At 45.7% G+C, this 13,800-nt stretch overlaps 1 protein-coding gene across 4 annotated transcripts in view; it reads right to left on the bottom strand.

Moving 5' to 3' along the window:
* Window positions 1–1,496: 1,496 nt before the first annotated feature.
* Window positions 1,497–13,800, bottom strand: part of LOC126539408 (pancreatic triacylglycerol lipase-like) — a 50,602-nt gene continuing 38,298 nt past the window's right edge. For all 4 annotated transcript variants that reach the window (XM_055075360.2, XM_055075362.1, XM_050186232.2 and 1 more), the window contains exons 5-11: window positions 12,886–12,994; window positions 11,608–11,724; window positions 10,803–10,934; window positions 9,183–9,434; window positions 4,174–4,291; window positions 3,037–3,213; window positions 1,497–1,627 (exon numbers count right to left, since the gene is read on the bottom strand). In XM_055075360.2, the coding sequence (XP_054931335.1) occupies window positions 1,534–1,627; window positions 3,037–3,213; window positions 4,174–4,291; window positions 9,183–9,434; window positions 10,803–10,934; window positions 11,608–11,724; window positions 12,886–12,994 (999 nt within the window). In that variant the 3' untranslated portion in view covers window positions 1,497–1,533. The remainder of the gene's footprint in view (window positions 1,628–3,036; window positions 3,214–4,173; window positions 4,292–9,182; window positions 9,435–10,802; window positions 10,935–11,607; window positions 11,725–12,885; window positions 12,995–13,800) is intronic.

The raw sequence follows: 13,800 nt of genomic DNA on the forward strand, positions 1-13,800 counted from the left end.
CAACAATTCATTAAAATTAGTCCGAATTGATGATGAGAATAAAGTTGCATTACATTTAAACAATAGCCAAATGAATTCGGCGTAAACCCACAAGGTGGGGGCCACTGCAAACATTGAGGCAGAAATAGTTACTTTTTGGATTGTTGCAAACGCGTGCTCATGTCTCGTGCATCACTAACAGCAGCTTATTGCAGAGTTGTCACCAAGTGCCTGTCTCAGCCAAGTCTCAGTGCCCATCGAGCTCTTTTCGAGATGGTCGACGCAGCACGACACTCTTAATGTAGTTTCCACGTACCACATAACCACATAACCGTAAATATGTGAATCCAGTAAAATATTCGCCTATTTGGCACAGCGCTCTGCACACCTCTACAAGTTATCCGGAACATAGCTTCCCACACCTCGACCAGGAATTATGTTTAGGTATGCGCAACGTGGTCCTACATACTTATTATTAAATTAGGGGGTTTTACGTGCCAAAACCACTTTCTGATTATGAGGCACGCCGTAGTGGGGGACTCCGGAAATTTCGACCACCTGGGGTTCTTTAACGTGCACCTAAATCTATACATACTTAAACATAGTTCCAGGTATATGTGAGGTATATATGTCCAGGTATCTGTTCCGGGTAACAGGTAGAGGTATGCGGAACACTGTTCCAGATAAGTGGATACTTCACTAAAACACGTACATATTTACCGTTGTGTGCACTTAAAAAGTAAAATTTATATATGCCGAATGCAGTTCAATTTACGTAACTAAAAATATAACTAAAGACGACAAACAAAATTTGCATTTGTGTTTAAAGCTTGAGTGGAATCCTGCGATTTCAGGTGCCGGAACCTCGACTTCATTATGAGGTACGCCGTAGAAGGAGACTCCGTATTATATTTAGACTCCCTGGGGATCTTAACGTGCACCTAAATCTAAGTACACGAGCGTGTTGACATTTCGCTCCTATCAGAGTGTGGTAGCTGCAGCCTGTATTAAACCCTCGACCTAGCGCTCAGCAGCGCAATTCCATAGCCACCGAGCTACAGCAGTGTGTAGTACTCTCACAGATACAGGCGCCTCAACCAATCAGGAGGACAAATACATCCGGAGGGCCATCCTTGCGTGTTTTGTTGTTGTCCTCCAGAGTTTTGTTTCCCGCGCAAGCATCTGCGTTTGCAGTGCTCGTGTCCTTGGTCCTGCTGCACGGAACTACTGACACAAAGTAGACGGTATATGTGTGTTTCATCTCGTAGAGATACCTATGCCCGTGACCACCTCATCCCCACGTCCTTCTTGCTTTTTTTTTCTTTCCCGCCAATGTTTTATTGTGCCTTGATTATCTTCACAATTGACCAATTAATGTGACGCGAGCAGTGTAGGCTTGTGCCACATGCAAGACTAAGGCCGTACAAGCGTATTCTTGATAAAGACGCCGTCGGCTACGGTTGGAAAAATTTTAGTACATAAGCGGCTGTTGACAGTCGAACAAGTGAGCAGTGGTGTTTTGCAGCAACAATTACTTGATCTTTATTCCTTTAATTAAAGTTTGCAGAGAGTCAGCTTCACTTCTTCGCCAGAAGGTATCCCCGTTTTATTGTAGTAGCAAAACGTTTTCATCTTGCTCCTCCTTTCACTGGGAAAAAGAAAGTAACAACAAACCCTGGCCATTAGCGCGGGACCTCCCAAAGCACGGTCTCGGTTTTTTCTTCGAGAAGTGTTTGGACTTCTCTATCTTCGTACTCACGAGATACATCCGTCATGAACTTACAGTGCAATGCCTGGTTCTAGCAAATTCAATGGTGTGTCAGAGACGATGGCAAACTTTCGGTTTCTCAAGAGTGCAACTTTTTAACGAGAGTTCTACAAGCGCACTGTTCGAAGTTTCATGCTCACACAAGAAAATTGAAGGAGCAGGCCGAATTTAGGCATTTAATCGCACGTAGATGAGTTCCTTTTGATGCAAAAAGATAGTTAGTGCAAGCCTTATACATTGTGTCCATCATACAAATGTTTGTGAAGAGCGTTATTGTGCAATATGTGCATGTCTGCAAGTGTACGTGCTGTGGTGACTGTATGCTATAACTATTACACAGAACCTGTAGTACCATGTCAAGCGAGGAGACAAGCTAGCATTTACGGCTTTTAATTATAGCTTGCATCTCTCTTTCTCTCCTTTTACCGTAAGAGTACCATATTTATTCGAATATACTCGATCTTTTATGAGGTTTTTTTTTTTTCGGAAATGTTACCGAAAATGAGCTATCGGCCTATATTCGTAAAAAAAAAAGAATATCAACCAATATTTGTAAACAAGGCTATCGAGATTACCAAGCCAACTAAGTTTCTCCCGAGCGTACCCTCCGTAAAGCCCGTCTGAAGATTACCCAGACGGGCTTTAAAAAATGTTGCGCATCCGAAGAGGACGACTTCTCTGGCAGTTCCGATGGGAATGCAGTTCGGGGCATTGACTAGCGAGAATTATCAGTCGATCTCTCATTTCCTAAGTACATCCATAAAATTTGCGGAAGCTTCCTCGTGTAGGGGGTATCACCATCTTAATATTGTACCCTATCAGTCACAAACTGATGTGTTTAAGTACAGTTTTTCCCCTTTAACGAGTGAATATTGGAACACGGTGCCTGGTGCCATTTGCTCTTTTCCGCTGGACGATTTCTTGCTTAAAATTGAATGTTCATCTATTTGGGTGTTTATGTTTTTTGCTCCCTTGCTGCTTATATTTGAACTTTTTGTACGCTAGTCATATGTAGACCTACATTCATGATCGACCTTTTCGCGAGTAAATGCGGTGCATGTTTCATTGCGGTGCCTCTATTCGCCCGCACCGAGTTCCTTTCTATCGAGCGACGGTGCTCACACATACACGGATGGCACACAACACGCGTACACTCATGTTTCGGATGTTCGTAGCGTGAACCCCGCTATCGTGAGTAGCAACCTCGTATATGGAACCGCCATGCGATAGCAGAACCAGGCAATAGAGAGTTTGTTAATTAGCGCCGCTCCAAACACGTGCATACTCACTGCGTTCTCACGGGTTCGTTCATCGGCAACACCTCGACATGCCTGAGCAGCATGTTGCTGCGAAATAAAAAGAAACGGCTGCTAGTGTAGCGGAAGGCCGCCGCTTGCAGCTCGCCGATGTAGGTATCGGTCTTCACGACGAACTCGTTCTTCACGGCACCGAAAAGTCGCAGCGGCCTGTGCGTACACAAGGCAAGATGGTCTGCGGTCAGGTGTAGCGTCGTGGGAAACAGTACGACATACACAAGGCGAAGGAGAGAAGAAGTACTTGCCGACAGAAAGCTCAGTAACCACACACAACCCCAAAAGAAGAAGCACGTACAAATACTGAAAGTTAACTTGCAACGGAAGGATTCATTTTTCCAGCCTGTGGGATACTGGAAAAACAAGAACCGGAAAAAGAAACGAAAACTGCGGTTATTGCTCTGCCTGTCAGCAAGTATGCTATGCCTAATCGCCCAGCCTTAAAAGTTACAGAAAGCATACAGATTGTAATTGGCTATGGAACGGCGGTTAGACATGCAAAAGCGAAGCAAACAGTGCACTGAACCTTGTGCCATTCAACGAGGCAGCCATAAACGGCTCTCTAAACTTAACTGCAGGATACTGCATGTTCAAATTCCGCACGGAGGTGTGGAAAACGCGAGAATAAAGGTTCTTCCTCAGGTGAGTGCATGAAATTAGATTTTCTTTCTTTTTTTCAATCCTAGAGGACTGCAAATAGCGTGCACAGAAGTGTCGCGCATACTGCTGAGATTTCTGTGAGGTTGGTGGACTCACGGTGCCACATTTTCGTGACACGGAAAGAGAAGCGCAGCCTTGGCAAATATAGGTCAAATATGCCAGGCTCACTCCACCTGTGGGCAACACAACCACCAATACGGCCACCACCACCACCACCTGGACGTGTGGTCCATTTGTTACCAGTTGTTGGCACCGCACTTGTCTGTTTTGTAAAGCATGGGCAAGAAGCATGCATCGTGTGCAGCAATGCTGGCAGACTTCGTACGAACTTACCGAGAAGGGCAAAATCTTTTTTAGATACGTTAATGTGAGAAGGCCTCAAATTATTAATGTAACAGCCGATTATTCATGTAAAAGCAAACATGATTTGAAAATAAAATTGTCTATACGTACTCCTTATTAATCTTGATCACGGCTCTTCCCCTGGTACCATCCAAGATGAGGACGAAGTACCCAGTGGAAAAGATTTTTTCTGTTCTCCACAACACGATGTTCACGAAGAAGGGGAATGCTGCACCAAATCAAATTATAGGGCTGCGTCAATCGACACAAACCTAAAAAAAAACTCCTGACACTATCCATCTCACCATGACTGTTGACGTTAATACAATTAGCGTTCAAGCAACGTATTGTCACGCACACGTGCAAGAAACGTACGCCGTATTGTCCCTGCTAAAACACGTCATGTATGAGCCGTGTCTTGCAGCGTGTGGATGGATGTTATGAGCGTCCCCTTTGGAACAGGACGGTGGGTTGCGCCAGAAGCTCTTGCTATTATACTGATTAATTTCCTACCTAAGTTGAACAATAAAAAAAAAAAACTCTGTGAACTCCCACAACCAAATTTTCTGATCCCCTATTGTGAACTGTGCTTTTGTACGTCTCCATTTTTTGTCGCTTCCATACTTTTCTTCCACCAATCCTCCAATCGCCCCTTACTAATCTCTATTGCGGACATGTTTACTTTTCCACTGCTCTCGCTGAACCCAAGAGCTTCAAGGAGGTATGTGTCTCGTGCAGTGCCATCTGGTGGCGTTCCCGCCAGGATCCGCTCCTTTTGAGCGGCCTCCGAGATTTCAAATGTGGCGGGCTGGTAGGCGTATGCCGTGTACTGCAGCGAGGCTCCTCTTTCATGCGTCTCTCCGGACATGCCGCGCCATCTAGCGGTGCGCCCGTGAAGTCACCCTCTATTTTGCATGGCCTCCGAGATTGCACCCGTGGTGCGCCGGGTGCACGCTAATGCCGAGAATTAATCACTCGCTGCCGTGGGCGTTCGTGGCGCAGCGCCAGAACGTCGGGCTGTGTTCTTAAGGAAAGCATGTGACGCAGGTGTGATTCCACCCAGCACCGAAGAAATTTTAAAGGATTTTTTTTTCAGTTTATGGACGGTGTAAAGAGGCTAGATAGGTAGACACAAAATGTCTGAAATAGGGTAAGGGTGCTAATCTCGTAAAAAAAAACTATACTATAGTACTAACTACTATACGTATATACTAACCTTCCAGATGTCGCGCTTATCAAATAATGACAATATATTATGCGGGAGTAAGTTCAATCCTGTGTTAATTTGTCACCATTGGAGATGCAAGGTCCTTTCATAAAAAATTAATAAATACAGCGTCACTTGGTTACCTCATTTCCCAGTTTTGCTCTGTCGTCATCTGTATGTGTGAATAGTGTAATGAATGCATTATGTTTGAATTGCACGTGATATCCTACAACAATACGCGTGGCATGTGGGATTTCTTTGTTAAGCCAAAATGTGTAAAAATGTCTGAGGTGTTTTCTTTTTACTTATGCATAACGTAACTGCATTGTGGTACACATTCTGGTATTCTCATTTTCGCTTTTCTGCTACTTCCTAGACTGTATGTGGACGCTGCCTCATGTACTACGGCCTTTGTCAGGCCGACTGTTCTCTGCTTCCCGTACCATCCCAGGCTTTTGTAAGTGTAGAAGAACAAATACAGAAATAACATATAGAGCACCTATTATACATCCCCGTTTTTAGTAGCCATGAACCAAGAACAGTGCCAGCCAGAAGCGAACACTACGTGCAATATTTGTGAACTATGCAACATCCGTGTAACTCTTAACATTTTCAATATCTACGTTAACTTGTGTGTGCCATTTTACTGATCATCGCACGAACATTTAGCAGCACGCTGGGCGTGTCGTCAGGTGTTCCGTTCTTCTGTTTTCATTGAGGACCAATTCTCTCTTAGAGCGCCGCAGTGATTGCCGAACACAAGCGTTAGCTGACGCTGCAAACTTCGCAGAGGACACTGAAAGTCTGCAGCAGCCTACATGAAAATCGGCATAGTCAATGACAAGCCGAGGATGCAGTGGCATGTACACACCGCGATACAGCTCAAAGAGAGTTTGTGTATATAGTTGCGCCAGTAATTATGCTTGCTCATTTTCGTGACATCATGGTGGAGACAAACTTATTTCGTTACCGGCATCGCTCGGTATATGTTTTGAAGATCGGAAGTACGGAGGGCGGATGAAGCTTTTTTTTTTTAACAGAACTCGCATATAAGCTTATGTTCTCGCGGAGACTTTGAGAACGCCCTCCGCCGGACGCCACAGTGCTCCCCCGTACTACCGAGGTTCATTGCAACTTAGCTAATTAGGTGTGGTCTTTATTATCTTATCACGCTGTTTAAGGCTATCAGCAGTACAGTCCAAAACACACTGATATTTATAAAGGTGTTCATCTTAACATATATATATATATATATATATATAAGCATTGCTTCTTACTGTAAATAATGGCGAGAGCCGCGCGTGCTTTGTTTTTTCACGAAACTCTTTGGTCAAAGTTTCGTGAAACATGAAGGGGGCATCTGTGTTATTTAACACTGCAGGTGAAACACGTACTTCAGCGCCAAATGTCACGTTATACGTGCTGTGCGACACGACAGCAGACGCCGAAGTTACGTATTGCTGGTTTCTTTAACCTTTACTCCGTTTGACGTAAATATTTGGCCTCGCATTATTTGAGACGTTCATACTAGCAGTGCTTAAAGCAAATTGGCGTTTTATGGAGAACATTACCAACACGTAAAACAGAAAATCATGAAGATCCCCCGCAGTGTGGCAATCGGCGTGCACAAAGCTTCCACGACAAAATGGCACATTACGACACGAGATTTTAGTGACGAACGCGTCCCTCATTCACCGTGGTGGATGTTGCCGAGAAAGCGACACTTTTGTTCTGCAGTAAAATGTTTTGAATCGTAACACGTGTACGATGCACGTGCTTGACCTCGGGGAAACGGCCCACAGCACCACAGTCATATGACAGAGTCGCAGCGAAATTCGGCAACGAGCGCGTCCCGTAACTTCTATCTTTATTGACAGCTAGAATATGTGCGCGCTCATTTATTAGAAGCATAATTACTACTACGCGACACGCCTGATGCTTCAAGCGTCTCAAAGCGTTGGCTCGAACCAGGGAAATTTGTTAATGTGTTTTATTCCACCTTTTTAGACGTGCGTCCATGGCCTCGTGGTTTAGAGCGTCGTCATGGAAGAACCGGATTCAAAACCAATCGTCGGAAATGTTATATTATTGACTCTTTCCGCGGCGATACCGTGGGAGCTGCCATGCTTGACCACGTGGTGACGCGTCCATTGCTTGCCTCAACTGCCTCTGTTGCCTCCGTGTTTACAATGGATGCGTATGACGGCGGTCCGGCTTAGCGAACCTCTGTTTCGGGAGACGTCGTAGGCGGTGGCTGGGCGAAAGAGGCGAAGCTTTGACCTCAACTTCGGAGAGCATGCAATAGAGCTTTCGGAGCTGATTAAGCTGTCCAAACGGCGCGAGCAGCGTATATCGTGATTGTTCTAAAAGCAAGGCTAAATACGTATTCCATGCTATCCAAACCTTCCGCTCATGAATCGAATCAGGATCAGTGTGTTTTGCTCATCATTCTGTATTTGACAAATATTTTTGAAGCAGCGCTTGTCACGTTTATTACTCAATGAAGTTCATCGGGGCAGTCACTATCTGATTATCTTCTGCCCAATTGCTCATGTTCCGTTCCGATATATTTCTTACTTCTGCGCACAAGGCTTGAAACGTAGCTATCTTGTACATTGTAATACCTTGTAGCAAAGACGTATTATCTCCAGTAACTCGCTTACTCTTGTGGACCGTCACGAAACATTTAGCTTCGACCATACATTGTGCGCATATAGTGCACATACATTCAAGTGTGCGCCCATTCACTTATTCTTGACATGTTGGCGATGAAGCCGGCCTTAGTTTCCGTGGCAGTTGGGGCAGATGTGTAGATACTCTGCGCGAAAGTTACTATGACAGGAAGCGGCGCGACTTCCTTTGTTATTGTTTAACCAGCGGTACTCACTCTTGCCGACGTTCCGGGGCTGAAGCCGTTTCTCTGAAGGTTAGCGATACAACAGTGGCAGATGACGAAATTTCTGCAACCTCGAGGAAAGCCGTACATTTCAAAGAGCCGGTAACACGTACGGACAGCTGGAGCAGCGGTCCACGAACATGGCCAAACAGGTTCATTCCATTCCTTGCAGCCAAATACTGCATGCGTCTTCAATCCCCATGATTCAATCCAGCATGATTGGAGCAGACAGCATTAGCGAAAACTCAGTTTCGTTTCAGACAGCTGATCGCACACAAGCAAGGCAGAAGCGGTAATGATTTCGTATTCGTGCGCTGTCGCTGAGGCCACGCACGGTGCACCACCGAAAGCGCCATCTCGTTTCTCTAGAACAAACTGCTCCGTGAAAAGTGTCAATATCTGTACATATATGCACGTGTCAAGGTCACCATCAAGGTCGCATAAATGGCTAGACAAGAACGTACAAACTGCAAGAAAAAAGGGGGGGTAGCCTAGGAATGCTGTCGCTTTAAAACCAAACAAGGCACAAAAAATACAGATGTTCACAAGAAATGACCAATAGTGGTTGAGCAAGGGATATATCAGGTTGGTGAAGGCAAGGAGACAAGTGCGCTTGTCAAGAGGTCCTTTTTCACTTTTTCCCGGAAGCAAGCAAGGGCAACAAGTCGGCTCGACAAGAAGCAAACTGCCCGTTGTAAGGGAAACAACTGCAGTTGCTGGCTTGGCGAGACAAAGTTCTATTATCGGAACAATGGCTCCAGCGAGAGACCTCTCTTGTTCGACTACTGCTAATCACTTCAACAGGCGTTCGAACTCTCCAACAAGATACCTAAAGACAGCGTAAACGCACACAGAAAAAAAAAACAGTGAGAAATGCTTTTGGCACAAAGGAAATTCGCTAGCGCTCTTGCGTTCACCTAAAGTCACGTACATATCCGATGATTTCGGTAGACAATTCAGTGTAGGGCTAACACGTCATCTGCTGGAGAGCAAACACGCCAACTCACGGCCGCTTACCGCAGAAGGGTGCCTCGTCCATGGTGTGCAGGTACATCTGGACCGAGGTGTTGTCCACGGGCCTCCAGGAGTCCGCGTGCATGCCCATGCGTGCGCACAGGCGCCCGTTGTTGCCGCAGTCTGAGCAGCGGCCACTGCGGAACGTCTCGAACGAGATGCACGCGAAAGCCAGCGAGGTGCATTCGCGCTCTGTGATGCTATCCAGGAAGTAATCGATGGCGCGCTCGTGGTTGCACACCACCGACCGGGCAGCTGCGTATGCGCACGTCGTCGCCGGTGCGTCACCAGAGCCAAGATGTTAGACAGGTTCGTCCTGACTTGGGTAGTTATGCGTGTGGTTTGTTACAACGTAGAGCAGTGGCGTGTAGGCTACCAGTGATCCGAGCATTGCAACACGAACGATGAATAACGCCCTTCGTTCCTATCAAAGTCCGATGGATCTGAGTAGCAGCACGAGAGTAATCGATTGATCGATCGAACGATCAACTTGTTGTTTGCATAGGTTCGACGTTCCAAGGCAGCGCATTTACAAAGGACGCCATAATGGAGGGCTCCTGATTAATTGTTACCATCTGGGGCTATATCTTTTTGATGTCCGCGCAAAGCGAATTACGCGAGCTTTTTTTTTTTGTCTTTTCTTTTTACATTACACGTACATTAAAATGCAGCCGCGGGGGCTGTGAATACGACCTTGTATTTAGCAGGAGGTTGCCACTGAAATAACACGTCGAGTGAAGGCTGATTGGGACACTGTCATTCGCTTCTACTTCTGCACTGTGTGCTGTGACGTTACATTATCGTAGTTCGAGCATTATGTTCAAAGTGTAAGAGGAAAACATACGTAAGGAGGTGCCTCGTTCCAAAGAGTTGCGACAAACATTTCTTAATGTATACCTGCAAGTTCTATATAGTACTTTCGCATTAGAAAGAATACTTCTCGGAGAGAGTACGCCTTTGAGAGTACTGAAGGAGATGACTGGCGTATAGCACCGTGATACCATGAAACATGGTTCTCCTAACCACGTTCGCACAGAAGTTGCTAATATAGTGCACGCACCTAATGCCATGTCGGAGTCTGCAAGTGATGTTACATTCTAGCCGTTATTTTAAAGGTAACTGCATTGTCAGAACATTGTTGTTTCAGTTTCGAAGAAGCCGGTGTGGCCCGATGAGCCTTTCCTGGGGCACGCGGCAAGATAGAAGAAAAAATAACGTGACAGTACTGAACAGTCTACATTCACTTTAACGCCGACAATAGGAAGAAAATGAGCACCTCTCTCCTTCTCCTCACTGATTCACAGCGCGCGCTAGCTTGCTACTCCGCTTAATAGCTCGGTGTCTTCTTTTTGTACTTCCCAACGTAACCAGAGCAGAAATATTTGGTCACTGACCGATTCAGAATGCAAAGTAGTGACCCAATCAGTCAGTGACCCAATTCTTCGGCTCAACATGATTTTACCTGAACAGACAGTCAGACTCGTGACTACATCATTTCCTAAGAAGCTCTTAAAAGGGCAATGAGCTAAAAGTCCTGCCATCAACCAACCACGTGGACCCCCCTTTGCTACCCCTCGGTCCCTGCACACATGAGGATAAAAAGTACAGACTTCGCACGCTGACCTTCAATGGCACCCTTGGTCAGCGTAATCAATATCCGAGAGTTCGTCGAGCAGCCGGGCATCTTGATGCCGCCGTTGGGGTAAAAGTCAAGGTGCCCGGCCGGCTGGTACATGCCCAGCCCTTCGGCTTTGTCTGAAGGAAAGGAGAGACATTGCGACACATGATTGGAACCATGCGGCGGGGACAAACCGTCGCAGTCTTCAGCGAGTCATGGAAAGTTATTCAAATACGAGCATAAGGTTGTTTGAACTGGTGACGGCAGCGTAATTAAAATACTAGCCAAACGGTATTAGACATGGCAATGTGTAATCAAAGCCTTTATTCTACATGTTTAACCTTATCCCCACAATCCAACACATTTTCCAGCACACATAACCGCCATTAAACACGAAGTTCGTAAAGAATAATAAACACATTACACTAGCGACAAAGCATGAAGTGTGCCTTAGCCGGCTGGGACTCTGATTTGACCCATGTGAGATCTCGTAATACCCATACGGGCCCCCAGGTTTCCACATCAGCATCTGAGATGTGAATTTGATGCGCTAGCCCTATGGGCGTGCCCTGGCACTATACATCAAGCCCGTTTACACTACCTTTGCGCAAAGCGCCTTGGTTCTGTCCACCATACTGATGTCCTCCAGCCTTGGTTTAATGGGCTGGAGCTCGCCCTTGTTCACTAAACGTGTCGCGTAAAACAAACTTGCTCATGTGTATGTCTAATTGTTTTTGCTATTTCGGAACTATTAAGCTTTCTGACTTCTGACACAGTTAGATAAAGGTGTGCAGTTTTTTTTCATCTCACATATGTCGAACACCGATGCGCCGTCTGTGTGTAGAACGTCCACCAGCCGAGCGTCAGTCGGGTCGAGGCGTACTTCCTTCGGCATGTGCTGGAAGTAGGGATCGGCTGGATCCAGACCTGAAATTGTCAGATTTCGTGTCCTTAAGGCACTCTGAATGGTGTTCCATCATCGACTATCTTAGGCATGCTATAGGACAATAAAATATGACACGTTCCCGCTGTTGTACATGCTGCCATTTAGTGAAAGCGGGGAGACATTGTTCCCCGTGACTGCGTGTGGTTAGTGGTCTGGCAGCGCGTGCTATTCTTCTTCTTGAGATAGAACACGTCTGAGACCATTAAACGTGTGACTCCTCGCCTGGTCATCTCGCTCTTCCTTCCTGGCCACAACACCCGCGACATCAGGACAGTTGACATCCGATCACAGGACTATGAAAACAATCTGCATTTGGTGGAGGAGCAACGTTCAGTACGCCGTCAAGCCAGTGTACAGAAGTGTAGCTTCAAGATGCTTAAGGCAATGACAAACTTGTTGAGCATGTAGGCTATCAATGAGTGCTTGCGTAACTAAGTTAAAAGAAAGAAGTCATTACACACATAGGTGTTCATTGGGTACGTCATTGCACAAACTATACAATCGTTAAGAGGTTTAGAAGAAACCGAATGGCTGAACTTTTCAGAACATTCGAACAGAGCACCATTTATTGCACCAGATAATTTAGTCATGCAAGTGACATCATAACAAAGAGACAGTCATGACAAACACTAAACATGTGTACACTTATCAAGTCTCCTTTAAAAGCTCTACTTCCGTTAGTTTCGTGACAATACGTTGATTATTAGAACAGAAAAATGAATGTCCAAATTTCATTTATTTAATTTCGCTAGGTGATTTACTAATAAAACTGAAATTCTTTATTCTTTAGTATCCCTTAAGCCCCCAGCAGGACTAAGCTTATCCCTAAGGTCTCCAGCTACAATATCCCTGGGCTGGACGTATTCATAACTTCCCTACGTGCCCAAACTTTTGACTGTATCTAATCGCTTCATCCAACTGACTGTCGTCGTCACTGCACTGCCTTGGGATATGTGCTGCCGCTGCTTTACCTTCCAATCAAGTTTCATGACTGGCCACCAAGCTTCGAAGATTGGCGCTGCCACGATGCAGCAGTGTTTTTTTTTTTTTCTACGATGTCACCATATGCCACCGTGAGTGTGTCTGCCAAATTTCAAGACAACGGTTGAGAAAAAAAAAATGAACACGACGGCAAAGCTTGCCTGTGATCCGTCCCAGCCCCGGAAGCCTCTCGCCAGCGTATCCGGCCACGTGGGAGCCGAGGCTGTGACCCAGGATGTGGAATGTCTCCCGCTTCGCCCCAAATGCTTTCTGTGACGTGGTTAACGAAGGAGAGGAGGAGAAAGAGAGAGCCAAGAACGTAAGTGGCCATTGAGTTGCATCCACTAGTGATATCATTTTAATATTAGGGCTGTTTGGTCGTGTTGGTTCGTGTAAGCACCATAACGCATGGACGGACAGAAAAGAGCGACAGAGGAACGCACTACAGCTCGCCCCGTCTTCTATTTTTCTTTTTAAATCTGTGTTCTTATGATTGAATTTGTCATGACAAAGAAGAACAGACATGGGCAGTCCACCGAGCCCACGATGCGGCCGAGAGGCTAGGCCTTTCAGTTTTAGCCTCTAGGGCTAGGGCTGAAATGAAATGTAATGACATAGGGCTAGGAATCTAGTGCGACTTGAAGGACCTGAATAAAGTTTTTCGTACCATACCATACCGTACCAACCCGGATTTTATGCCCTCGGCACTTTTTCAGTAGACCTGGTGCCTTCACACAAGGTGAACGGGCATAGAGTGAAACTGTCTCCATATTTATTGATCATACGTTTGATTCAGTTTAATATTGGCGGGACGAATAACTACGATCCTGTGATGAATCATTAGTCGGCTTTTACTGCATATCGCGCTCTGCTTCATGCATGGTCTCCGAAATCACACGCCTGATTTCTTAAGAAGGCGCAATTAGGCCTTTGGTGACTGCACTTCTTATACCGGTATCCGTAGAATCGGTTCGTGTTACATTTTCATTTGTATTTGCATAAAAATAGAAATCAATGCAATCTGAAGGTCATATATACTGATACATATTCTGTGGATCTTAACTACGTTGTGGGTA

Source organism: Dermacentor andersoni, chromosome 11, assembly GCF_023375885.2.
Source record: "Dermacentor andersoni chromosome 11, qqDerAnde1_hic_scaffold, whole genome shotgun sequence".
Taxonomy (NCBI): Eukaryota; Metazoa; Arthropoda; class Arachnida; order Ixodida; family Ixodidae; genus Dermacentor; species Dermacentor andersoni.